The 26,259-nt window shown below is 36.7% G+C and overlaps 1 protein-coding gene across 1 annotated transcript in view; it reads left to right on the top strand.

Annotated features, from left to right (window-relative positions):
- IL1RAPL2 (interleukin 1 receptor accessory protein like 2) overlaps window positions 1-26,259 on the top strand; it is a 579,350-nt gene that overhangs the window by 262,951 nt on the left and 290,140 nt on the right. The window contains exon 6 of the mRNA XM_052663419.1: window positions 12,795-12,869. Coding sequence (XP_052519379.1) covers window positions 12,795-12,869 — 75 coding nt within the window. The remainder of the gene's footprint in view (window positions 1-12,794; window positions 12,870-26,259) is intronic.

Raw genomic sequence — 26,259 nt, 5'->3', positions numbered from 1 at the left:
GCTTTGACTAGATGGACCTTTGTCAGCAAAGTAATGTCTCTGCTTTTTAATATTCTGTCTAGATTGGTCATAGCTTTTCTTCCAAGGAGCAAACATCTTTCATGCATGTAGTCACCATCTGCAGTGGCATGCTTAATCAATATTAGCCATGGGGCGGTGGCAGGAATATTGATCTTTAATTCAGAAAACCTGGATTTTAGTCTTATGATTTATCACTAATTCGCAATATAATGTTCAGCAACTTTTTTTCCTGCCTTTCAATTTCTTCATCTGTCAAAATAACCAGATAAATTAGACAAATAAGTGCTTGTCTAGCTCCAAAATTATCCATCTTTGAGTATCTTATTATATTCCTAAGCCTATCAGGACCAAATTTCTAGAATCTGACAGATCAGTAACCACAAAAGCCAATGAGGATCTTGATGCAAATTGAAACTTGATCTATCTAATAAAGATGATGGAATACTATTCCTCTTTGAGAAAGAAGGAAATCTTGTCATTTGTGACAATATGGATGGACCTAGAGGGCACTGTACTAAAAGTGAAATAAATCAGACAAGACAAATACTGCATGATACCACTTATACATGGAATTAAAAAAAAGCCAAACTCATAGAAACAGAGATGAGTACAGTGGTTACTAGGAGCTGCAAGGTGGGAAAAATGATGAGATGTTGGTCAAAGAGTACAAACTTATTAGAAGATGAATAAGTTCCAGGAATCTTATACACAGCATGGTGACTATAATGAACATTATTGCAATATGTATTTGAAAATTGCTAAGAGAGTAGACCTTAAATGTTCTCACCACAAAAAGGAAATTATAATTATGTGACCTGCTGGAGGTATTAGTTAACTCTATGGTGGTAATTGTATTGCAGTATAAAAGTGGATCAAATCAATACATGTGTGTCTTAAATTTGTGCATACATGCTAAATCACTTCAGTCATGTCCAACTCTTTGCAACACCATGGGCCATACCTGCCAGGCTCCTCTGTCCAGGGGGTTCTCTAGGCAAAACTACTGAAGTGGGTTGCCATTTCCCCCTCCAAGATCTTAAACTTACACAGAGTTATATGTCAATAAAGCTGAAAAAATAAAACGAATCAGTCTTCTATGTGTAACCTCTTATTATTTTAGTGCTAACTATATCCCAAGTTGTATGTGGAACTCAGAAGTACACTATATTATGTAATTTATTTGATAGTAACCACATTTGGAATGTGTCAGACATCAACAATTTAAGTGCCCCGGGAGTACTATTTTAAACACAGAAGGCAAAATCTTTCTTGAGGGGGAAAATGCAAAAGTGAAGAAAAAGCATGTTCTGTGAAGAGAGAGAGAAAAAAAAAATCCTACTGTCACAACCTCTGTTTAAGTTTCCATTTCCCCCAAGGTTGTTTCCTTTTCAAGTTTGAAGAAGTTGTTTTATGTCTGGGCAGATTTGTGCTGAATAAACATTGTTCTCTCCAGAGAAGGGCCCTGTGTCAAATGGCATTGAGAAGAAATTGCCCTGCCTTTCTGTTCAAGCTTTCCCAAAGCTCATGCATTGCTCAAAACTCAAATATTAGTTTAAATAAATAAGGAATCTAGAGGAAAGGGCACCTTAGGGCAACTTCACAGCAACTCTGACCATTCATGACCCTCAAGGCACATCCATTGAATTGCAAGGCAGGATTAAGTCTTTGAGCCACATGCCCAGAGCAGTTGCTGGGGATGGGAAGGTCAGGAGTTCTGAGCTGTGCAGGCAACAATGGCCTGGCAGATATCAACATTTAGCACTTCCCCAGCAACTTAGTATCTGCTTGTTAAAGGATCACCTATTGAGTCAAAGAAAATACCTGACTTAAAGTTTTATGCTACAGCTACAGCTAAGTCACTTCAGTCTTGTCCCACTCTGTGTGACCCCATAGATGGCAGCCCACCAGGCTCCCCCATCCCTGGGATTCTCCAGGCAAGAACACTGGAGTGGGTTGCCATTTCCTTCTCCAATGCAGGAAAGTGAAAAGTGAAAGTGAAGTCGCTCAGTCGTGTCCGACCCTCAGCGACCCCATGGACTGCAAACTTCCAGGCTCCTCCGTCCATAGTATTTTCCAGGCAAGAGTGCTGGAGTGGGGTGCCATTGCCTTCTCCAAAGTTTTATGCTAAATAAAGACAAATACTTGGAATGGCTTTAAATGATGGCAGGAGTATTTTAATGGAACTAGACTGTGTTTGTATTAAAACAACAGTTTAATCCTATGAATATGACCTCCTTATCCATTTGCCTCTAAGGTTTTCAATAATTTTATATTTTAAATGCATACATTAGGATCATGAGCCACCAACATCAGTAATAGTGACTTGTGTGTGTGTTAGTCACTCAGCTGTGTCCAACTCTGCGGCCCCATGGACTGTAGCCTGCCAGGCTTCTCTGTCCATGGAATTCTCCAGGCAAGAATACTGGAGTAGGTTGCCATTTCCTTCTCCAAATAGTGACTTAACTAAAGGGAATTATTTTTAGGTAGGAGTAGGGAGGTATGGGAGACGCACATCCAAATATCTGAAGGTCAAGCCATCAGTGATTTGAAACAAATCTACAATGACTCTTGGAATCACTGGCTTGATTTTTTTTTTTCCGGACCCTATCATAGCTTTTCTACCATAGCTAGAACAGATAGAGAATATATATTCTTTCTGGATGGCATTGATAGATGAATAATATGTCAGGCTGCCCCCTCCTATTTTAAATGAGGCAAAATATTGAGTTTTTGTGGAGAAAATATTTATAAAAAATTAATTGCTGTAGTGCTTAATTGATGGAGGGCCACCCAAGTGGTTCAGTGGTAAAGACTCTGCCTTCCAGTGCAAGATACGCAGGTTTGATCCCTGAGTCAAGAAGATCCCCTGGAGAAGGAAATGGCAACCCACTTTAGTATTCTTGACTGGAAAATTTCACGAATATAGGAGCCTGGTGGCTACAGTCCATGGGATTTCAGAGAGCTGGACATGACTGAGCATGCACATGCTTAGTTGCTGGAGGTAGTAACAGACTGAGGGAAAACAAGACTTTTAATGGACATTAATGTGTTATTGAATTTAAACTATGTCTGGACTCTCTTTCCTAAGATAATGTTAAGTAGAGAAATCACTCATAGTAATGTTGGTTGGAATCTTGAAAATAACTGTATCTGTCTTCATTAACTTCTGCTGAAGCCTACCCTGTCTGTTGACCAGTACCAGTGTAAAGACAGGGGTAAAGAGAAGGGTCCTAGGGTCAGTTATGTGCTTGCGGATTAACCTTCTACTAAGGAATAAAGCCTGCCCTTACACATGTCCAGACAATTCTTTGAAAGCGACTATCCTTAGGAAATGAGGTTCAGATATCTTAAGTTCATACTAATATTTAAATCACAGAGGTTTCTTTGCAGCAAGTTTTGTTTAGAGAGACATACTGGGTGCATAAAATCAGGCTGGAAAAGAAGCTCCTCTGAAATAGGGTACAGAAAAAGAGGAAGCTTAGAGCAAAGGAGACACATTATATCTAGTGCTGGTACTGTTTGGGTTTCCAGATTTGGAGGATTAAAGATGATATTAAATAATCATATTTATTATATATGTTTCCTGAATGATTACCTAAATAGGGGATTCTTAGTAATAGAAACGAAACCTTCATAGTATATGGGACTTTATATTCATTAAGTAGCCAGTAAAATATGTGCATTATAATTCAGAATTAGGAAGTCTCTGAAGTTAACTCAGAAAGAGATAGTCCTTTCCAAGAAATAGTAAGGCTTATGGTGTTTACAGAACTCGGCAATGTCTGGATTCATTCTGTGTTCAATTTATGAAATCTCGAAACTAGTCAGCTACTTTGGCTAGACTTGGATAATCTCCTTTCATGATTACAGGAAATCTTTAAGGATATTAACAAGATTCCTGGCTCTCCTTCAACCTAATTTGCTTACTAAGGACCTCCATTTTCTTTTCCCATTTGAAGACTGTTCCCAAATCTTCTTTCTGAAGATCTTCAGTTCCCTCAGAACAACAGAGAACCTAAGTTTCCTGCAAGACAGTGGTTCTCAGCCTGGGGTGCTTTTGTTCCTAGGTGCATTTGCCAGTATTTGGAGACATTTTTGGGTGTTACAGCTCGGGGAGGTTACTACTAGCATTGAGTGGCTGGAGGCCAATGAAGCCATTAAACATTCTGTGATGCACAAGACAGCCACCAACAAGAGAAAATTATCTGGCACTGAAAATTAATAATATTGCTGAGACTGTGAAATCTTGCTTTAGGGAAATTCTTCTTTTCCTCGGGGTGTGTATGCAGTCTTGGCTAGGGCTGGACTTTAAAACTTGTCCCTTCAGCTTCTCTTTCCTCAGATTTTGAATCTTGCTCAAAGTGACACGAGGTCAGAAAACAAGATGCAACACAAGACAAAGCAAATTAAAAAAACAGAGAAAACCAGTTGGAGTGAATTCAGTCCAGTGATGGAATCAGGATAGAACTGTGGCGTAGTCCCCTTTTGCCTGTACATCTAGACCTGGCCTGATTCTTTCTTGTATCTAAACTTAGTCCCCCAGACATCCTGTCCATCCTTGAGACATCCTTCTGATAAATTCCCTTTTTGCTTAAATTAACAAGAGTGTGTTTCTGTTCCTTGTAACCTAAGAACCCTATATGAGAAGCACCCATTTTTACAGAAAGAATTCAATAGGAAAATTAATTTGAAGATTGTGTTTACTTGTTCCACAGTATCAGACACTATCTTAATTGTTGGGTTATGCGAGACATGATTCTTGTCATCTAGGAACTTCAAAATCTAGTTAGGGAGACTAGAAATAACCATATAAAGTGAAGTTGAATTTGTTTTTATTTTTTTTAAGCTTTTGTCTTTCTTTCTTTTAAATTCAAATTTATTTATTTTATTTTATTTTTTATTTATTTTTTTTAATTTTAAAATCTTTAATTCTTACATGTGTTCCCAAACATGAACCCCCTCCCACCTCCCTCCTCATAACATCTCTGTGGGTCATCCCCATGCACCAGCCCCAAGCATGCTGTATCCTGCGTCAGACATAGACTTTAATTGGAGGCTATTTACTTTACAATGTTGTATTGCTTTTGCCATACATCAACATGAATCTGCCACGGGCGTACACGTGTTCACCATCCTGAACCCCCCTCCCTCACCCTCCCTATGCCACCCCTCTGGGTCATCCCAGTGCACCAGCCCCAAGCATCCTGTATCCTGCATCAAACCTGGACTGGCGATTCGTTTCTTATATGATATTATACATGTTTCAATGCCATTCTCCCAAATCATCCCACCCTCGCCCTCTCCCACAGAGTCCAAAAGACTGTTCTATACATCTCTGTCTCTATTGCTGTCTTGCATACAGGGTTATCCTTACCATCTTTCTAAATTCCATATATATGCGTTAGTATACTGTATTGGTGTTTTTCTTTCTGGCTTACTTCACTCTGTATAATAGGCTCCAGTTTCATCCACCTCATTAGAACTGATTCAAATGTATTCTTTTTAATGGCTGAGTAATACTCCATTGTGTATATGTACCACACCTTTCTTATCCATTCATCTGCTGATGGACATCTAGGTTGTTTCCATGTGCTGGCTATTATAAACAGTGCTGCGATGAACATTGGGGTACATGTGTCTCTTTCAATTCTGGTTTCCTCAGTGTGTATGCCCAGCAGTGGGATTGCTGGGTCATAATGCAGTTCTATTTCTAGATTTTTAAGGAATCTCCACACTGTTCTCCATAGTGGCTGTACTAGTTTGCATTCCCACCAACAGTGTAAGAGGGTTCCCTTTTCTCCACACCCTCTCCAGCATTTATTGCTTGTAGACTTTTGGATCACAGCCATTCTGACTGGTGTGAAATGGTACCTCACTGTGGTCTTGATTTGCATTTCTCTGATGATGAGTGATGTTGAGCATCTTTTCATGTGTTTGTTAGCCATCTGTATGTCTTCTCTGGAGAAATGTCTAGTAAGTTCTTTGGCCCATTTTTTGATTGGGTCGTTTATTTTTCTGGAATTGAGCTGCAGGAATTGCTTGTATATTTTTGAGATTAGTTGTTTGTCAGTTGCTTCATCTGCTATTATTTTCTCCCATTCTGAAGGCTGTCCTTTCACCTTGCTTATAGTTTCCATTGTTGTGCAGAAACTTTTAAGTTTAATTAGGTCCCATTTGTTTATTTTTGCTTTTATTTCCAATATTCTGGGAGGTGGGTCATAGAGGATCCTGCTGTGATGTATGTTGGAGAGTGTTTTGCCTAAGTTTCCCTCTAGGAGTTTTATAGTTTCTGATTTTACATTTAGATCTTTAATCCATTTTGAGTTTATTTTTGTGCATGGTGTTAGAAAGTGTTCTAATTTTAGTCTTTCACAAGTGGTTGACCAGTTTTAGAGATTGTCTTTTCTCCATTGTATATTCTTGCCTCCTTTGTCAAAGATAAGGTGCCCATAGATGCATGGATTTATCTCTGGGCTTTCTATTTTGTTCCATTGATCTATGTTTCTGTCTTTGTGCCAGTACCATACTGTCTTGATGACTGTGGCTTTGTAGTAGAGCCTGAAGTCAGGCAGGTTGATTCCTCCAGTTCCATTCTTCTTTCTGAAGATTGCTTTGGCTATTCGAGGTTTTTATATTTTCATACAAATTGTGAAATTATTTGTTCTAGCTCTGTGAAAAATATCATTGGTAGCTTGATAGGGATTGCACTGAAATTTGTTTTTAAAGCAACATATACAGTGAACCAAATGAATGGTTCAAAGAAAGAGTTTTTACTTTCTTTAGGATTTCAGAGAGAGGAAAGGTTTGTTTAGGCTTTTATCAGGGAAGGCTGTCTGTAGGATGTAGGACTTCAACTGACTTTTGGAAGATAGATAGGACTTGGGATGGTGAAAAAGAAGGTCTTAGAAAGGCATTGCCAGCATGGTGAAGTCAGACATAACTCAGTTCAGATTCCTCTTTTACAAGTCAAGAGCTCCTTGAATTTGAGAAAGTTATTTGTAAAAAGTAATATAAAATTTCTTGAAAGAGGCCACGCACATGGCAGATACTAAATAAATTATAATTATGGTTAACTATTATAATTTGTCTGTAAGCTTAGATGCAGAGTTGCAATGTGTAAATCAGGCAAGTAACTTGGCCAAATAAAGTACAGATAAAGTCGAAGAGTGGGTAAGAATGCAGGAAGAGTTTTTTTGTTTTTTTTTTTTTTTTTTTTGAGGCTGTATGCCTTTATATTCACATATTCACATCTGCTAAGTTCAGATTTTATCCTCTTATAAATATAGGGAACATTGGGAGATTTTGTATGGTTAAATGTTGTGGTGAAACTAATGATTTTGGAGTATGATTTCCGTGCTGATATTGGATGGATTTGGAGGGATACATTTCATTGAGCTAAACATACACATTTCATAATGTCTTCATTCATAAAAATTAAATAGTTACTTTGTGATTCTAGTGGGTTCATACTTAGTGTCCTTTGCATCCAGCTGTCCTTCTATCCCCTCCTGCTTGGCTTGCTGGCAAGTCTAATTAGAGACACATCAACAAAAGAGGACAATGAAACTTGTAATAATTGTATGTAAGTCTTAGGCAATATAGTCCAATAAATTGATTTATTCAATCCAACAATTGATTCTACTGATTTCTCACACTAAGTTCACAGAAATGTATCCATCATTTCAGTCAAATCAAATTTCTGCTTGCACAGGTAGATACAACTGTTGTCTGCAATAGAAAAGAAAGAGGTAATTTAGACATTCTCCTCAGAAAAGTTAGTATCAAACATATAAAACTTAGCTTTAAGAAGAAACAGGCGGTAACAGTCATAGCTTCACTAGCACATTAAGACTAATACCATGGTATACTCTGTATAGCAATTATATTTAAGGATAATTAAACATGAGCGGCTACAGAGGGACATGCAGGGAGGAATTCTGGACTTAAATGTTAGTACCAAACTGCATCCCTTGCTCCCATTCTTTCCATCAAAATGTGAAGCTTGAGCAGCAATTTCAAAGACTAGCTCAGACCTCAATTAGTCTAGAAGTCCAAGATAAGTTTTCTAATAAAACAGTAAATCTCCACTGTGTGGTTCATTGGGCCTGGTATTGACAGTTCTCCCCTTCATTTCCCAAACAGTAATTGTGATTTTCAGATGAGGTTTACAAAAAGAAGAAGAAGAAGAGAGAAATGAGCTTGCCTGCTCATGGCAGTGTGTGCTCTAGCTAATCTGCAAATGCTGTAATTATGCTGGACGCTGATAGATTTGTCTGTGGGCTTCTGGTCAGGATCCAGATGAACTGCTGAAGTTGCTGCTTTATCATCACAAATGTTCTGCACTTCTTGGCAGTTCCCAGGCCTAGACATGATATTGGAATTTAATGAGGTTCCACGCCCATACATCCCACTGGGATGTGTTAGGATAAGTGCAAGTTCATCTCCTTTCATTCATGGGTTTAGGGGAAAAATGTATATGCATGAAATGTTCTCTAGAAGCTGTGTTTCAGCTGACTGTTTGACACTGTCACTGGCCTGGGAACCTTAACTTAGCTGATTAGTCTGTAGTCAAAGAGACTAAAATAATTGATTCAGTACTTAACGTTTTTTACCTGTTTCCTGCCTACAATTTATGTCTATCTTCCTTTCCATTCTGCATATAGGAGATTTTGATCACAAGGGGGCACCAAATGAGATAACATAAGCTTCATTTAGCTTCATCTCTAAGGGGGCCACAATTCTATCTTTCTTACCTTCCAAGTCATTGTGTAGATCACATGAACTAATGTATCTGAAAGCACATAGCTGAAAATTATGAACCACCTGTGAATGTAAGACACCTAAAATTATCATGAATATTAATAAATGTTAGTAATTGACACTTAACAATAATAAAATCAGAGTAAATATATCCATAGTCCATGGCAAATTTTAGGATGGGGGGCAACCATGACTCCAAATTCATATCCTGATGAAAGTAAGACAACATATTCATCTTTGAGCATGTAATACATTACCTAAAGTTACTTCCCACCTACCACATTCCAAATAATACATTTGGTGGCAAGACATATTTGAAAATAATACTAAGAACAGTTTCCAGCAGTCAAAGTATCTATAATCTAGATGTGTAAGGCAAATTGACAATAATTGTATCAAATAACCAAAATTATTCTTTTATAAATAAAATGTAGGTGGCAGGACTTTATTTAATTTTAATTTTATTCATGTTTTTAATACACAGTATGTTGTTCAAAATGTGCAAAAGGTATACAGTGAAAATTAACCTATCCACCACTATTCCTCAGCCACCTAGTTCTTCTCCTCAGAAGAAATCACTGTTATGAATTTCACATGTATTCATTCAGAAATATTCCATGCTTATACCAACTTATAAATGCATAGCACATGTGCATGCACACGTATATTTTTCACAAAACAGATAGTATTATTATGCACACTGTTTGGAACCTTGTTTCTTTCATTGAATAGTGTATCTTAGAGATATTTAAACGAATCACCAGTCCACATTCGACAGATACAGGATGCTTGGGGCTGATGCACTGGGATGACCCAGAGGGATGGTACGGGGAGGGAGGTGGGAGGAGGGTTCAGGATGGGGAACACATGTATGCCCGTGGTGGATTCATGTTGATGTGTGGTAGAACCAATACAATATTGTAAAGTAATTAACCTCCAATTAAAATAAATAAATTTAAATTAAAAAGAGAGAGATTTCATGATAGACATACAGATTTATCTCATTCTTTTAAGTAGATGTATCATAATATATCACTATCTAGAAGTAACATAATTTTATTAACCAGACTCCTACTGATGGATATTTTGGTAGTACTCAATATTTTGCTGTTTCAAACAATAGCAAACAACAAAATTGAACATCTATTGTGACTGGGTTTTGTATACAAATATTTAAATTTTGTCTAAAGCATATTCTTTTAATTTCAAATATAAGGGTATTAAGAATAACTGAAATATTGAAGCAATGAAGACTATAGATATTGAATTTGTGTGTTTGCCTATATTATGCTACAATCAGCTTAGTTAGAAAAATATATCACTTAATTCCATGAGGACAAGATGCATTACAGGTCATCAACAAAGATTTATTGGAAAAATGAGAAAAATTCACTAAAATTTTCCTGAACAGTTTGGATATCAGGAAGATAAAGTTAATGTTATATAAAGCTCTTTTCTGGTGCCTTTGTTTGTTATCCACAATTGTTTGTGTGTATATCGCCACGTTTGTGCATTTCCCTAACCTTACATGGGCTTCCCAGGTGACTCAGTGGAGAAGAGTCTGCCTACAGTGCAGGAGACCCAGGTTTGATCTCTAGGTAGAGAAGATTCCCTGGAGAAGGAAATGGCAACCCACTCCAGTATCCTTACCCAGAGAATCCCATGGACAGAGGAGCCTGGCAGGCTATGGTCCATAGGGTCACAAAGAGTCGGACACAACTGAAGCGACTTAGCACACAACCTTACCTATCATGTGCCCAACTTTTGTTTCTCTCTTTTTCTTTTAAATATCTTTGAAAATATGAGATGAACTTCTCTCATGTCAGCAAGAATTCCTAAACCAATCAATTAACAATGCTTCAATGATTATCTCTTACCTGCCTAGCCCTACTCTAGGTCACTTGTGAATTATAAAGAAGTATAAAACATTTCCCCTAGATAGGTAAGAGTCTAGCTGGATAGTTGAAGTAAGGCATAAACACAGAGATAATTAAAAGGAATTCAAGATATAAATATTAGTGTCACAAAATGTTTGTCATAAAGCATTTTACATCTATGTGCCAAGTCCTTACATTTCTTTCTTCAAATTTGCCTCATTTTTAAAAAACATTTCTCTAGACTTCAATAATCTGACTCCTTATCCCCTCACTGCAGCATTGTTACTGAATCCTCTTAGCTGTGTTTTCCCCCCAAGACTTTTGTACATATCAAGCCATTTGTCTTTAGATAGCACTGAAGATAGATAGTCTTTTAGATAGATAGTCTTTTGTTGCTATTTTTCCAAAACTTTACAGTGGTCTTCTAGTCTACTATATCATGTCCGGATTCCTCTGCATATGTCTCAGGATCCTCCAGAAGTGAGCTCAGTTATATCAAGTGTTATTTCCAAGCTCAATTATATTAAGTGTTATTTCCAAGCTCAGTTATATTAAGTGTTATTTGCAATTAATCCACATCATGAACAACTTACTTTTACCCCACCCCACTCAACTCCTTGTTACCAGACTTTTCAACTTTAATCACAGTGTGCTTGCTAAGTGAAAATTGCTCAGTCCTGTCCTACTCTTTGCGACCCCATGCACTATAGAGTCCATGGAATTCTCCAGGCCAGAATACTGGAGTGGGTAGCCTTTCCCTTCTCCAGGGGATCTTCCCAACCCAGGGATCAAACCCAGGTCTCCTGCATTGCAGGCAGATTCTTTACCAGCTGAAACACCAGGGAAGCCCTCTATTCCTTGATTTATGTTATTATGTTTTCCTGTGTTTCTTATTCATTATTCTGCCTTTCCAAATCTTTTCCACTCCTTGTAGTCTGTGTGGAGACTCATTTCCTTCATAAAACTTTGCCCAACCTGACAACAAATCTTGACCTGTCCTTTCTCCATTCCTTTACCCTGTATAGCTTTAAATACATACATACATACATATTTCTTTATCTGGCTGTCATGGGTCTTAATTGCGGTCTGTTGGATGTTCTCTATGCATTGCAGCATGCAGAATCTTCAGCTGCAGCATATGAGCTCTTAGTTGAGGCACTTGGGATCTAGTTCTCTGCCCAAGAATGGAACCCAGTCCTCCTGAATTGGGAGCATGAAGTCTTAGCCACTAGATCACCAGGGAAATCCCTCCACATTATAGTTTTCTAACTCAAATGGTACAATGTTTTATTAAGTTGTCTGCTTTGTTCTTTAATCTCTTTAGTTCATGTGCTACTTCTGTGTTCATACTCCTAGGTTTTACTTTGAAGGCAAAGATGAAAATTTTACTTCTTTTCCCTTAACACTTAGCACAGGACATAGTGGGCAAAATATATTTGTTCAGTATTTTTCATCAATTATCAATTATACTAATGAAATTACCAGTGTTTTGTTATATTGTTTTAGAGATTGAGATGGAGAGTGAGGGATGGTTCAGAGGTGCAGAAGTTTCAATCCACCAGAAATGTTCATTAGGATTTATGTCATTAATGAAACAGACTAAAATGAGGAAGTACATACATGTTCTCGGACATCCTGTGACCTTTCCCTTGAGTTATAGGAAAATATGTGCCCCCCTTTGCAACATATACTTTGGGGCAAAACATATTTGGGGCTGTATTGTCATAGTGTCATTATAGAAAACTGAACAGTTAATTAAATACATAGACTTTGCAAAAAAAAAAGAATATTTTACGTGGGTATGAAGATTTAATGTTTATATGATTATACTTTTAAAATCTCTATTTCTTTACACTCACAAGCTTATAAAACCATTCAAAGTAGATATTCATTTGATCTTGTTGGAAAGTGTAGCTTTCAAAGTAAGTAGCCAATTTACAGTGAATCAACAGCACTTTAAATGTGCTAGGAAATGGATATTGTATGGATAGAGTAACAACTCATGTAGGAACACTGTCTGATAAATGTTTACATACTATTAAGTTTGCAGACATTAAATACCATACAGGATAGAATCTTTCTCATCCTGTAATTTATTTCAACTGTTTCATTACCTTTTTTCATTTTCTCTTCTAGCTTTACTCACAGACAAACCTCCCAAGCCATTGTTCCCCATGGAGAATCAGCCAAGTGTTATAGATGTCCAGCTGGGTAAGTCTCCGTCAGGGAATAATAGATCCTAAACTTGCTCTCTGTTAACAGATGGAGAAAATTACATGAACCAAGAAAGGTTTACTGCTACTGATATTACATGCAAATCAATTTGTGTCTGCTCATTTATAACCCCGGAGTTCAGTGCAATAGCAGTTTAAGGATGAGTTTGTATTGCATCAAGGAATGGTAATACTAATTGGTTACACTGGGTACTTACCGTGCTATAGGACAGAGCTTTTTGATTCTGTCATTGATAGATTCCAGGGTGTCATGCATTGGTGATTGGTACAGAAAACTTTCATGCTTGTCCATACAAAATTTTTATTCAGAGGGCATTAACTCCTGGAGAACAAGCCCTTTTTCAAAATAAAACAGCCCCTCAGTACAACCTTTAGAATGATTTGATAATATTATTTCCAGTGGCACAATTCAAGACTATTTAAAACTTTAAAACTTGTTTTTAGGTTGAGATCCTGCATGTTTATAAATAATATAGTGTAACAAAAAGAAACAAGTTGATTTACGGATGATACTGTCTTTTTACAGATTGAAATAAAGACGCACGGTGTTGAGCCTCTTTTTGAGTCTCCTACGACTAATCCTTATATTCTAAGAACTTTAAGCTTAAAACTCAGAGGCCTGCTAGTGTCTCTTTCAAACCATGTCCATTAAACTACATTCTTTATTTAACATCTGTGAGCTTTCGTCTATCTTGGGTTTTATTCTATTCTTCACTTCAGATAATTTCTGTAATACTAAACATGATAACTAGGTAAATATGCTGGCAAAGTTATTAGTTGTACTTTGGGCATGTGACATTGAAATATATGACCACAGTGGTACCTACCAATTATATAGCCAGGGAAGATGAATTGGCCCCAATATTTGACTCGCTTTGGAAGTTTTTTACTCAAACTTTGATCTTTCCAATCCAATTTTTGTTTTTTAAGGCTTGTTTATATCTTGAAAATATGTGAGAAATTCCTCTCACCTATTCTTAAGAGCTTGTTCATTTTTAAAAAAATGAAACATAGCACATTATAGTTAATGCAGCCTAGCCATACATATGAGTACCAGAGTTAAATATTTTAAAACAAAAACAAAATAATAAACATGTTATCAAGAGTAGGCTGTGAAAATGCTGAATATTTTGTAGATAATGACAAAGTATTAGACTATGGCTCTCTCCCCACCATCTGTGTATTACTTTGCAGAGTCTTTCACATTTTGTTAAAGCCAAATCTGGATGTGCTGACACACTGTTTCAGTAAGTTTTATTTACATCTTTCCATCCATACTGGTATAAAATACCTCAAGAGTACTCAGTGGTTTGCCAGGGGTTACATGAAACCATAAAATGATCTTGTATCATTTGTTGAAGATTCAAATGGATAAGTTATTTTTATATGAAAACATGAAATAAAGAGTAGAAAGCAAAATTCACACAACCATTTCAAAGAAAACATGACTAAATTTTGTGTTTGTGGCCTCTAGGGAGATGCTTCTTCATTTTCCTCTGCCATTAAGCAAACTTCAACAGAAAAGTTCGAGGAATGTTGCTCTAAAGAAAGGAGGGAAACTTCTGTAGGGAGTAAATTTCATTCAGATTCACTGGGTGTCATACTTGTCTGTGTTATTCAGGACTATCCCTAAGATATATATATATATTCCAACTTAGATATATATGTCAAAATAACTCACAAATATCACCCCGTAAAAGCACTAAAGTAATTTGCTTCCAATTTACATTAGATGCAAGGCTGAACGTTTCAGTTTTTATTTTGTTGCATAATTTGAAAACAACTTTATTGACAGAAAAATGGAAACCTGCCCATTTTTCATTCCAGAAAGGCTGTTTCTCCAAGATGCTAAATCAACCATGTAATTCTGAGAAAGAAAAACAAAATCAGTTAAACAAGATCTTTGGCATTCCAAGGAGCACATGACTGGTTAATTTTAAGTGATTTTAACTTTTCCACACATTTATTTAGTACTGTTTATTCACAAATGGAAATCATTTTGTGTTGTAATTTATTCATGCTTCAACAGTAAGGTGATGTTAGGAGCTCTTTAAATGTCAGAGAACTCTTCAGTGTGTGTGTGGAGGGCTCTGTAGACAGAGTGATGAGGGCTTAGAAATCCTAAGCATAAAATTGAGCTGGAGAAAGATAACTGGGGTGCTTGGACATCCTTGTGTATATCTTGAAAAGTTTTAGAATTCAGTAAGGTCTCAAAACCTCTAGAAATTATTTTCCTTCATTTTTTAAAATTTACCAAGCACATGCAGCTTCAGATATCCTTAAAACTAGAACTGAAATGAGAACTACCCAAAATATAACAATCTGAACTAAATGGCTAAGGACATTACCAAGTTCAGATTTGCGAAATCCCAATATTTAAAATTTTTGAGATAACATTATAGTGGATTAAAGTTAGCCCCGGATTTTTCTCCTATTCCTACCATTTAAATGTAGTTTCTCATTCCACCTCCCTTGAATCTGGTTTGTCCGGGAAATACTTGACCATTAGAGTATGGAAGGAATGATATTTGAGGATATTGGAGGCTGAGCCAAAAGAAATCTCATAACTTCACTTTGGGTCTCTTAGTCTGGTCTCGGATTACCATGCTGTGAGAAACTCAAGCCACGCGTAGAGGCCCTAGAGGATGAGATACCATTTGATGAAAGAAAGGCCAAAAAAGAACCAAGGAACCAGACATGTGAGTGAATGAGTGTAAACCCATGTTGGAAGTGAATCCTCCAGTCCGAGATGCCCTGACTTTTAAGTTCAGAGATAAACCTTTGAACTGCACTCTTCTTAGATTTATGACCCTCAAAGTCATAAACAAACAAAAATGTTTATCATTAGCGACTAAGCTAGGTGTAGTTTGTCAAACAATAGATACACAGAGCAAACGTTAATTACTTTTCTTCAGAATATCTTGAATTCTGTTTTCCCCATGAACAAGAGTCTCATGCAGGCATTTTATGCCAAATTAGAAATCTTATAGGAGCTATTTAAGTATCGATTTCAAGACTGTTTTGAAAACATGATCTGGAATTATTATTTACTTTGTGCTTTTTTGAGGAATACAATAAGATTTCAATTCTGCATATTTGTAAAGGCAAGCTAGTAAATGAAGATTTGGGGTTAAAATGAATCCTTTTTATTGCATGGAGTTGGCATCAGTACAGATATTTTGTTGTGTCTCTAGAGGAAAATAAACATCTTGACTTTCTCTCTCCTATAGTGTAATCAATTAATCATCCACAAGATTCTAGAAATTTACATACTTTTTGCTGACATAGTGATGACAGTTTGGTTGTTGCTAAATTGTGTTCACATTGTGATGCTGAAAGAAGATTAATCTTAACCAAATAACTATATCTTTTGAGATGATAAACATGTTCTTAAATAACATTAAAACTTTTGTTTTCACAAAACAAGCCTATTCAGCTAAAACTGCTTGTGGCAATGTATGAAATATAAAGACAAAAGCAATGCATTAAAAACATACACAAATCCAAATTGGTCCTATAATCTTCCATTTGTTTTCTCTCTCTAAGGGTAAATTTAGCTTTTAATTTGATGAATAAACCTTTGCTATACCAGGGCTAATTAGGTTTCTGGCAGTTGAAAAGGAATATATTTTCAATGGTTTTATAAGAAAAAAATAACACTATCACAGTATATTAATTCATATTATGTTTTAATATCAAATTATTAAAACATCATAGAGGCATCTGCCCCACTTGAAATGTGTTGATGCTAGTTAGAACTTTCTTTTGGATTCAGCTTTTTTTTTTAAAGAACACAAATGCATGCTTTACAAACTGTAACAGACTCCTAGAAATTTTGAAAAATCCATGAACACATGTGGATGGAAAGATTTGAAATGTGATATTTAATTTCAATTAAAGGTGAATTTGGAAATGTACCCTGTTCTTCTCATTGATGATGATAGCTATTTTTCCTGGAAGTTTCCTAAGACTTAAATTACCAGTCAGTGTTATGCATAAAATAAATATAAACACTGTTTATTTTCTCTTTTGTGTTAAAGAGTCAAAACCTGGGGGTCTAAATTATATAAGAAAAACTCAGAGGAGTGGAATAATCCCAAGCTAATTGAATACCAGATGAATCTGATCCAATACAAAAGATTCTCTCTATTTCTCATCTATCTCATTCAGGATTTATTTTATTTTTACAGGCTGTTTAAATTCATATTTAATGACTGTGCTTTGTCCTACAGGCTCAAACTTTCTCTGTGTGTATAAGGAGTGTTAATCTTGGTCAGAAATCGATTTCACCAGCATATCATTTTCTACTGAAAATTATATTAAGTCCCCTAAGAGACCACTGTATATTACAAGAGAATAAGGAAAAAGATAGTATTTAATGCAATACTTAGGACTACAAGGCAAAAGTAAATAACTAATTGAAACCTGAATTAGGAAGTTAGCTATTCAGTCAAATCTCCCTTTTTTTCCTCTTATTTAACTCAATTTACCTTAAAACGTTTTTTAAGTTCTTCAGTTCAGTTCAGTTCAGTTCATTCCCTCAGTCGTGTCGGACTCTTTGCGACCCCATGAATCGCAGCCCGCCAGGCCTCCCTGTCCATCACCAACTCCCGGAGTTCACTCAAACTCACGTCCATCGAGTCAGGGATGCCATCCAGCCATCTCATCCTCTGTCATCCCCTTTTCCTCCTGCCCCCAATCCCTCCCAGCATCAGAGTCTTTTCAAGTTCTTAATGAATCCCAAATACTGTGTTAGATCCTAGGAATATAGAGGTGAATAAAATGAGGGCCTTGGCCTTAAGGTGTTTCTAAGTCTAGTGGGGAAGAGAGATGTGTAAGTAGAATTACAATGCAATATGATGACAGCTTGGGCTTCCCAGGTGGCACTAGTGGTAAAGAACCCACCTGCCAATGCAGGAGCTGCAGGAGACATGGGTTCGATCCCTGGGTTGGGAAGATCCTCTGGAGGAGGGCATGACCACCCACTCCAGTGTTCTTGCCTGGAGAATCCCATGGTCAAAGGGGCCTGGTGGGCTACAGTCCATAGGACTGCAGAGTCGGACAGGACTAAAGCAACTTAGCATGCATACACACATGATAATGGCCAAAACAGAGATGAGAAAAGGGAGGGTGATTTCTTTGTGGCAGGACCTCATAAATTAGCAATTCCATACTCTTTGAGATTCACTCAATATAATGACAAAGTGTTGTAGCCTCATTCCAAGTATTAAATTGTTTTAAAATAATCAAAAATTGCCAGGATATAATATATTATAATAATAAAATACCCACCATTCCTTCAGTATGGTAAATACTGAAGATTGAAACTTAGGATCTCCCTGAGTCTCTTCAGTTTAGCAAAATCAGTCAACTACTTCTCAAGTTGTCGTAGAACAAATAATCCAAAGCAGGTCACCAACCAACTGAGCTAAAATGTCAAGCCACAATTAATATCAATATAAATAGCAATATATGAGTATTCCATTAGCTGGAATCATATATATGTATCATGAATCACATTATATGCATGTATATAATTCTGGTAGCAAGGGATTGCTTTAAATTACTTTAATTTTTGTGTACTCCTGTGTTTTTAACTTCAAATAACTCCTTGAAAACCTTTATTTAATCTTGAATAAGTGAAGACTTTGGAGAGGAAGAAGGGTATCATGAGTTCACTTAGCATTCTTGGCACACACATTTGGAGCTGGTTCATGGCAGCATTCACTGTCCCTTGTAGATATTCTAGGGTTAGTGAGCTGTTTCCAAAAGATCTATTTTTTACAGGATAACATGTACAAGCTTAGCCTGAGCTATCCCAAACTGCAAGCCATTCTATTCCCCAGATTGTAAGATGTGTGCATTATTCACAGCTTTGGAAATTCTGGGCCAGCTTTTTCCATAAGAGTTGGCTGTCATATTGATGCTTGAGACTGACACTGGTTTACTTACTTTAAATTTATATAACTTAATGATACTTGTTTGAGCCACTTGATAATGAAAAGAAAAATGTTAACACTTTATTTAAGATTTATCTTTAATATAACAAGTTAATTATGAACACCTTGAAGGTGAAGTCGCTCAGTCATGTCCAACTCTTTGCAACCCCGTGGACTGTAGCCTACCAGGCTCCTCCGTCCATGGAATTCTCCAGGCAAGAATACTGGAATGGATTGCCATTTCCTTCTCCAGGGGATCTTCCCAACCCAGGGATCGAACCCAGCTCTCCCACATTGGAGGCAGACGCTTTAACCTCTGAGCCACACACCTTAGGAATAGCATAATTGTTGACCAGACCTCTATTCTGTATATTGCTATTTTGGGGCATTGCTGAAGTTTATGCCTCATTGACATATTAGTATAAACTTTGGGGTGTTTCATCACAATTTCATTAATGCCAATATCATGATTTTATGCATATTAAAACTTATTTGAGAATTTACTATGTATAGACACTACAATACGCATTTGTACATGCACTGTCTTATTTATTCCTCACAAGAGCCCAAAGTAATAGTAGGTATTGTTGAACCATTTTGCAGGTGAAGAAACTCAGTTTCAGACAGATAAAATAACTTTTCTGAGGCTACATATTTAGTAACCAGTGAAAATAGGATTTCAATCAGATTTGTCTGATTGCAGAGTTTATTACTTTTTTATAGCATACTGAGTATGGTAACTTTATCTAAGGCCCAAAATTATATACTCAGAAAAGCTATCAGGCTAATAGAGATATTTTAGTAATATACTAACAAATATAGCAATTGTATTATATGTATTATAACTGTATATGAAGTAGATAGAGATTATTTACTAATAGTTCTACTAATAATAGATATTATTGTTATAATAATACTTAGTAGTATTATTTAATAATAACTCTACTACTCTTAATAGTTTTTATTGCCAGTAGTATTAAGTAGCAGTAGAAAGTGAAAGTTGCTTAGTCATGTCTGACTCTTTACAACCCCATGGACTGTATGGAATACTCCTGGCCAGAATACTGGAGTGGGTAGGTGGTTCCTTCTCCAGGGGATATTCCCAACCCAGGGATCAAACCAAGGTCTCCCGCATTGCAGGCAGATTCTTTACCAGCTGAGCCACCAGGGAAGCCCAAAAATACTGGAGTGGGTAGACCATCCCTTCTCCAGCAGATCTTCCCAACCCAGGAATCGAACTAGGGTCTCCTGAAATGCAGGCAAATTCTTTACCAGCTGAGCTACCAGGTAATCCATAGTAGCAATAGAGCTATCATTTAGTGATTGCTTACCACGTACTGAGGCTTCCCTGGTGGCTCAGATGGTAAAGAATCTGCCTGCAGTGCAGGAGACCCAGGTTCAAACCCTGGGTCAGAAATGTCCTCTGGAGAAGAGAATGGTTACCCACTACAGTATTCTTGCCCGGAGAATTCTATGGACAGAGGAGCCTGGTGGCTACAAAGTGTCAGACAGGACTGAGTGACTAACATTTTCACTTTTCACACGACTATATACTGACACTATATTAATACTTAATATGCATTATATCATTTAATCCTCCCAATAACTCTATGAGATAGATGCAACTATTTGTCCCATTTTTAAGAGAATCATTAAGATATTTTTCATATACCATACAGCTGACTGACAAATCATATACTTCAATTAATTCTAATACATTCAGAGTTGTGCAACCTTCACTGCAATCAATTTGAGAACATTTTAATATGCCCCCTGAAACTCCAAACCCATTAACAGTCACTTCTCAGTCCCCTACCTTCACTCCCACCACCATCTCTAGGCAATCCGCTAATAATTTTTCCTTGTCTATAAATTTGCTTATTCTGGACATTTATTATAAATGAATTTGTACAACATGTGGTCTTTTGTGATTGGCTTCTTAACATATTGTTCTCAAGGTTCAAGCATATTGTAGTTTATATCAGTACTTCACCCCTTTTTAACTGCCAAATAATATTCCATTGTATGGGTATAACAAATATTATTTATCCATACATCAACTTAAGGACATTTTTCTTGTTTCCTTTATTTGGCTATTATAAACAATGCTGCTATAAATAGTAGTGTACAATTTCTGTGTGTGTGGACGTATGTTATTTCTCTTGAATTGTCATTTATACCTAGGAATAGAGCTGTCAGGTCATTGGTCACTCTATATTTAACCTTTTAAGGAATTGCCAGATTTTTTTGCAAAGCAAATACACTATTTTACATTCTCAGTGGAAATACACAAGCATTCCAGTTTATCCACATCCTCACCAATGCTTGTTATTTTCCATTTCTTTGATATAGTTATCCTAGCAGGTGTTTAGTGGTATCTCATTTTGGTTTTGATTTATACTTCCAAAATGGTTAATTATGTTAAGCATCTTTTTATGTGTTTATTTGTCATTTGTATGTCTTTGGAGAAATGTCTATGGCCCATTTTTAAAATAAGAAAATTTGGCTCAGAGATGTTAGTGAGCAGTTTATAAATAGTGAGACCTAAGTTGACACTCTTAACACTTACCCATAATGTCCATTAATGTTAGTACCACTGTTTACACAGTCTCCTGGGGACTTAGTTTTGTTCCCTCATTAAAAAAAGAATTTTGGATAGAAGGCGAGTGATCCTATATGAACAAGTTAAGAGTATCAAGTGTGAATTAATTCAGTGGGAAAATAGAAATGAGTTAAAAAGCATTATTTTGAATTTTTAACCACTGTAATACATGCCAAAGCATATTTTCAAATGGCAAAGTAATTCAGAAGCTACAGGCATACCTGAAAACAGTCTGTGAAACACAAGACAGTATATAAAAACTTTCCAAAGGCATTTACACCTAAATGACCAGAAAGCTGCATGTGTGCTCCATCATCTGAACCAATACCAAGAAATTCATCTGTGTCACTCAATGGTACTAAGGATAGATTAGAGACTAGAAAATACATTAGGAAACTCTCTGCTTTGGGAACTTATTAGGAATATGTATCAACTAAGGACACTATTCTCCAATAACGTGTTCTGTCTGTATTAACATAAATGTCGCCAGCTTTATAATACTTTTCAGCAATTTTGTCTTCTAGTGCATTTTGAGTAGTGGCTAGTGTATGCTTTTTAAATATCTGAAAAGGGAAAAAATTAAGCTACATATTTTGACTATGTCTTAACATCCAACATGAACTAGGGGAAAAATAATAATTTAGGCACCACTTCCAACTCAAATAGCTTATTTTATATAAATAAAGGTGGATTTCATATTATAGGTAAACGTAAAAAATTGAGGGAAATATCATGTCGGTGGTTCACATGTAAACGCTTTTAAGTGTCTTCAGAATTGAAGAGGAAGGGTGGTTTTTCATTATTTAAATAAGTCCCTTGATTATTTTCTACACTTTATTTGTCCAGATGTGGCTTAAACTTTGGAATATCTTTTGATCCCTTGTGTGTGTGTGCTCAGTCATGTCCAACTTTTTGAGACCCTGTGGACTCTAGCCCACCAGGCTCCTCTGTCCATGGAATTTTCAAAGCAAGAATACTGGAGTGGGTTGCCATTTCCTACTCCAGGGGATCTTCCCAACCCAGGGATCAAACCTGCATCAGTTGCATTTCCTGCACTGGCAGGCAGATTCTTTACCACTGCACCACCTGGCAAGCCCTTAGAAATAGTTTTTTCCAAAAATCACATAGAGCTATCAGGAGTGGTATAAAAATGTCTGGTTTTGTTAACAGGTACATGTGTTGCTGTTAACTGGAAAATATAAAAAACCTCCCTGCTTTCCTCCCCATCGTTTCCCTAATTATCTTCTGTACTGTTCTAGTAGAGAACCACAGATCATACTCAACACAAAATAAGGGACAGGCAAGAGGTCTGGAGGAAAATGTCAGAGGCTTCTGATGCCATAGCTGATAGTCTAGAGTCAAGGTAACAACCTGAAGGCTGGAAGCTTACAGCAAGGTGGTGAGAAAATAGGTCAGGTAAAAGAGCATGCCAATCTTGGGTTCTTATCAAGGTGAGAAAGTGAGACTAAGAAACCATCCAAAAATCAAGCAACAAATGGATACTGAAAAGTTAAAGACAGTGGCATATGAACTGGAAGAATTGACACTGGATTCCCATAAGAGAAAGGTATTGCCACTGGGCATGTATTGTGTTCAGTCATTCTCTACTCTTTGTGACCCCAGGGACTATAGCCCACCAGGCTCCTCTGTCCATGGGATTCTTCAGGCAAGAATACTGGAGTGGGTAGCCATTTCTTTCTCCAGGGGATCTTCTTCCGACTCAGGGCTCGAACCTGCATTTCCTGCATTAGCAGGTGGATTCTTTACTACGGCACCACCTGACAAGGCCACTGGGCATGGTCCCTCAAAAAGAAGGTTGGAAAGAACTGGGGCTTAGAGAGATGCAAAGGAGGACACACCTGGAGGTTAGGAGCAGTTTAAGAACACATGGGTGAAAAAGGAGCACCATCAAAAAAGTGAAAGGCAAACCTAGCTTGAGACCAGTTCTAACAGAAACAGTATCTGAATTTTTAAAATTAGATTAATAGTGTATGCATCATGTCCAAAAATACAGATTGGTTTTGTTTACAAACACAGTATCAACCCAGGAGCTTCTATATATTAATATTTTGTGTATGCTTTAAACATTTGTTTTCCATGAATAGCAGCTTTTGTCCATGGAGGGCCTATAACGGTTTGCTTTCCTTAGTTGCAAACGTGTTGAGAGTCCTCCCATTGCTCTAATGATGATTTTCCACTTAATAGCCAAACGGTTTGATGAGATTTTTTACTTGGTGAGATGACGACAATGGTGTGATGATGAGCCAGCAAAGAAACAAAAGGAATGTGAACAATTGTAATGAGAATCTGCCATAAAGGAGAGGGAATTCTGGTTAAGGCCAAACTGAAAAACCCCTACCTCAATTATGGAAAAATGTTAGGTTCTTTGGAGAGGAAAGAATTGTGATAATTTTAGATAAAAGAATTATAGAAGGGAAAGGATTAATTTTAATAATCATGTCTCGTGTTTATGTAGCATACTTCTCTAAGTAAATCAAAGTTTTTTTTCAGGTACTATTTACTTAATTTCTTTAATATTTTTAGAAAACAGGGTGAGTCATTATTAACCACTGACACATGGGGAGATCAAAGTTCTTTGTGATGCCCACAGGCAGTTTAACTGAACATAATAGTGAGGAATCAGCTGGATCGGTACTGAACGAATGCCTGACCAATTATCAGACGACTCTATTGACTCTGCTATTAAATATGTACAAACGTTTAGCAGTGATGATCCACTAGTCACTTCTGGATGTTTTGCTATTTTCGATTTCAGTCTAGTCACTAACTTGCATACGTATGTGCATGTTCAGTTGCTTCAGTCGTGTCCAACTCTTTGTGACCCCATGGACTGTAACCCACCAGGCTTGTCTGTCCATGACATTCTCCAGGCAAGAATACTAGAGTGGGTTGTCATGCCCTCCTCCAGGAGATCTTCCCAACCCAGGGATCTAACCCAGATGTCCCACATTGCTGGCAGATTCTTTATCCGCAGAGCCACTTAGAAGCTGGCAACAATTGTTCTCATGAGTGAGCACTTAGGTCTTAAACTTTGTAGATTGGTAGCCTGTGTTTGCTCTTTGGCTCTATGTGTTGATGTCTGATATTTTACTTTTTTCCATTCTTCTGATATGTGAAGTAGTCTTAAGGAGAACACGAGCAAAAACAAGATGATGCTAGTGGAGGGTACATGTTAAATTTTGCAAAAGATGAGGGGGAGACCCTGCCTTCATACAATGTGTAGAAATAGCTAAGTAAGAGTGGAACTTCTCATTTGTCAAAGGTGAGTCCATGATTCTGTTAGTTCACTAGGGTATTGTTTCTTTTAAACCTTCTATTAACAGACTTCCGTCATGTCTGTATATGCCAAATAATAATTATATTAATCATCTTCCAGTTGTCTTCTTCAAATGGGTTGTTTTATTGTATTTACTCTGCTCTCATCAGCATTTAACTACATCCCAGTAATCTTTTTTCATAGCAGAAGGAAACAGTGCATTTTAATTTAATTCTACAGATCTGGAAACCAGTGTCATATCCAAAGTCACTGAACAAACAGACCAAGGCCATTCAATATAAAAACCTCCAAAGCCCCCTCTGTATTTCAAAATGTCTCAGTTTTTATCTTTTCTTTTCCCCTTTTCTTTATTTTAGGAACAAGAGGTGCCATGAATTCTTTCCAAATTTAAATTATCTACGCTGGTCTTGAGTCCACCTCTTCCCACATCTGTTGTTACTTATCAATTATTCTTTCTTTGAACTGCATTTTTAAACTCTGTCCCAAAATACGTGACTAAATTTTCTCCCATACTAAACAAAATACATATTTGGAAAAAAAACACTGTCTGTATCCTGCTTCCTCTTCAAGATATACTGTCCCATCTGTATTTTTCCTGTCCATACCCAATTGCTTTTATACATAGATCATCTGTTTGACCATATATCATTTACTTTCCACCTTGCTGAACCTACTTCAATACCATAATTCTACTGAGACTCATCTCTAAGTTATTTAATTATCTTCATATGATTGTCTAATTATGTGGCCTCCTCTATTGCCTCGTTCATTTCAGAATCATTTTACACCTTTTGGCACTGTTGAGCAAGTTGTTTTCCAGTACTGTACTTGGCAAATGTGTTTGAAGAAGAATACCTCCTTTTTCTTCTAAATCTCCTGTTTACTATTCTAGTTCTTAACCAAAATATCTTGTTTCTTCTCAATTTTTCTTTCTGATGTCTCTTCCTACAACTACTTCATTGATTGGTGTTAGCAGAAAATAGGATCAGTACAAGTTTAAACCATAAGGATAATTTTTAAATATTCATAAATTTACATTATGGAAATATGGATTTTGGTAATATATATGCCTTTATTAAGTAAGATAGAAGTGCCTGCTTTGGTTCATTTGGTAAAGAGGAATGCCTATTCTGAATTAATGAAAGTTTTAAGAAGGGACTCTCATACTGAACTAGGGTTATTGATAAGATTTTTCCAGTCATTAAGATATTAATTGAACAACTACTATGTGTAAGGAGACAAACAGATGGCTAAATGTAGTCATAGTCCCTATGGAGACTAGAATTTAACTGATGTGATTGAGATAAACAAAAAAATACAAGGCACGAGGTAACATCGGTAAGATGATAGAATAGGGAGCTTCAGAACTTCCCCCTCTTCAGAAACACCCACTTAACAATAAATGATCCAGAAAGCCTTTATGAAAACTCTAGAAATTAGATAGGAGGTCACAGTACCCCAGGCAAGCTCAAATCCAGGAACAATTACATTGAAAACATAAAAAATCACGCTTCAACTATGTCGCCTC

This window comes from Budorcas taxicolor, chromosome X, assembly GCF_023091745.1.
Source record: "Budorcas taxicolor isolate Tak-1 chromosome X, Takin1.1, whole genome shotgun sequence".
Classification (NCBI taxonomy): domain Eukaryota; kingdom Metazoa; phylum Chordata; class Mammalia; order Artiodactyla; family Bovidae; genus Budorcas; species Budorcas taxicolor.
The sequence above is the reverse complement of the archived record's forward strand: the minus strand, read 5'-3'. Positions and strand labels throughout refer to the sequence as shown.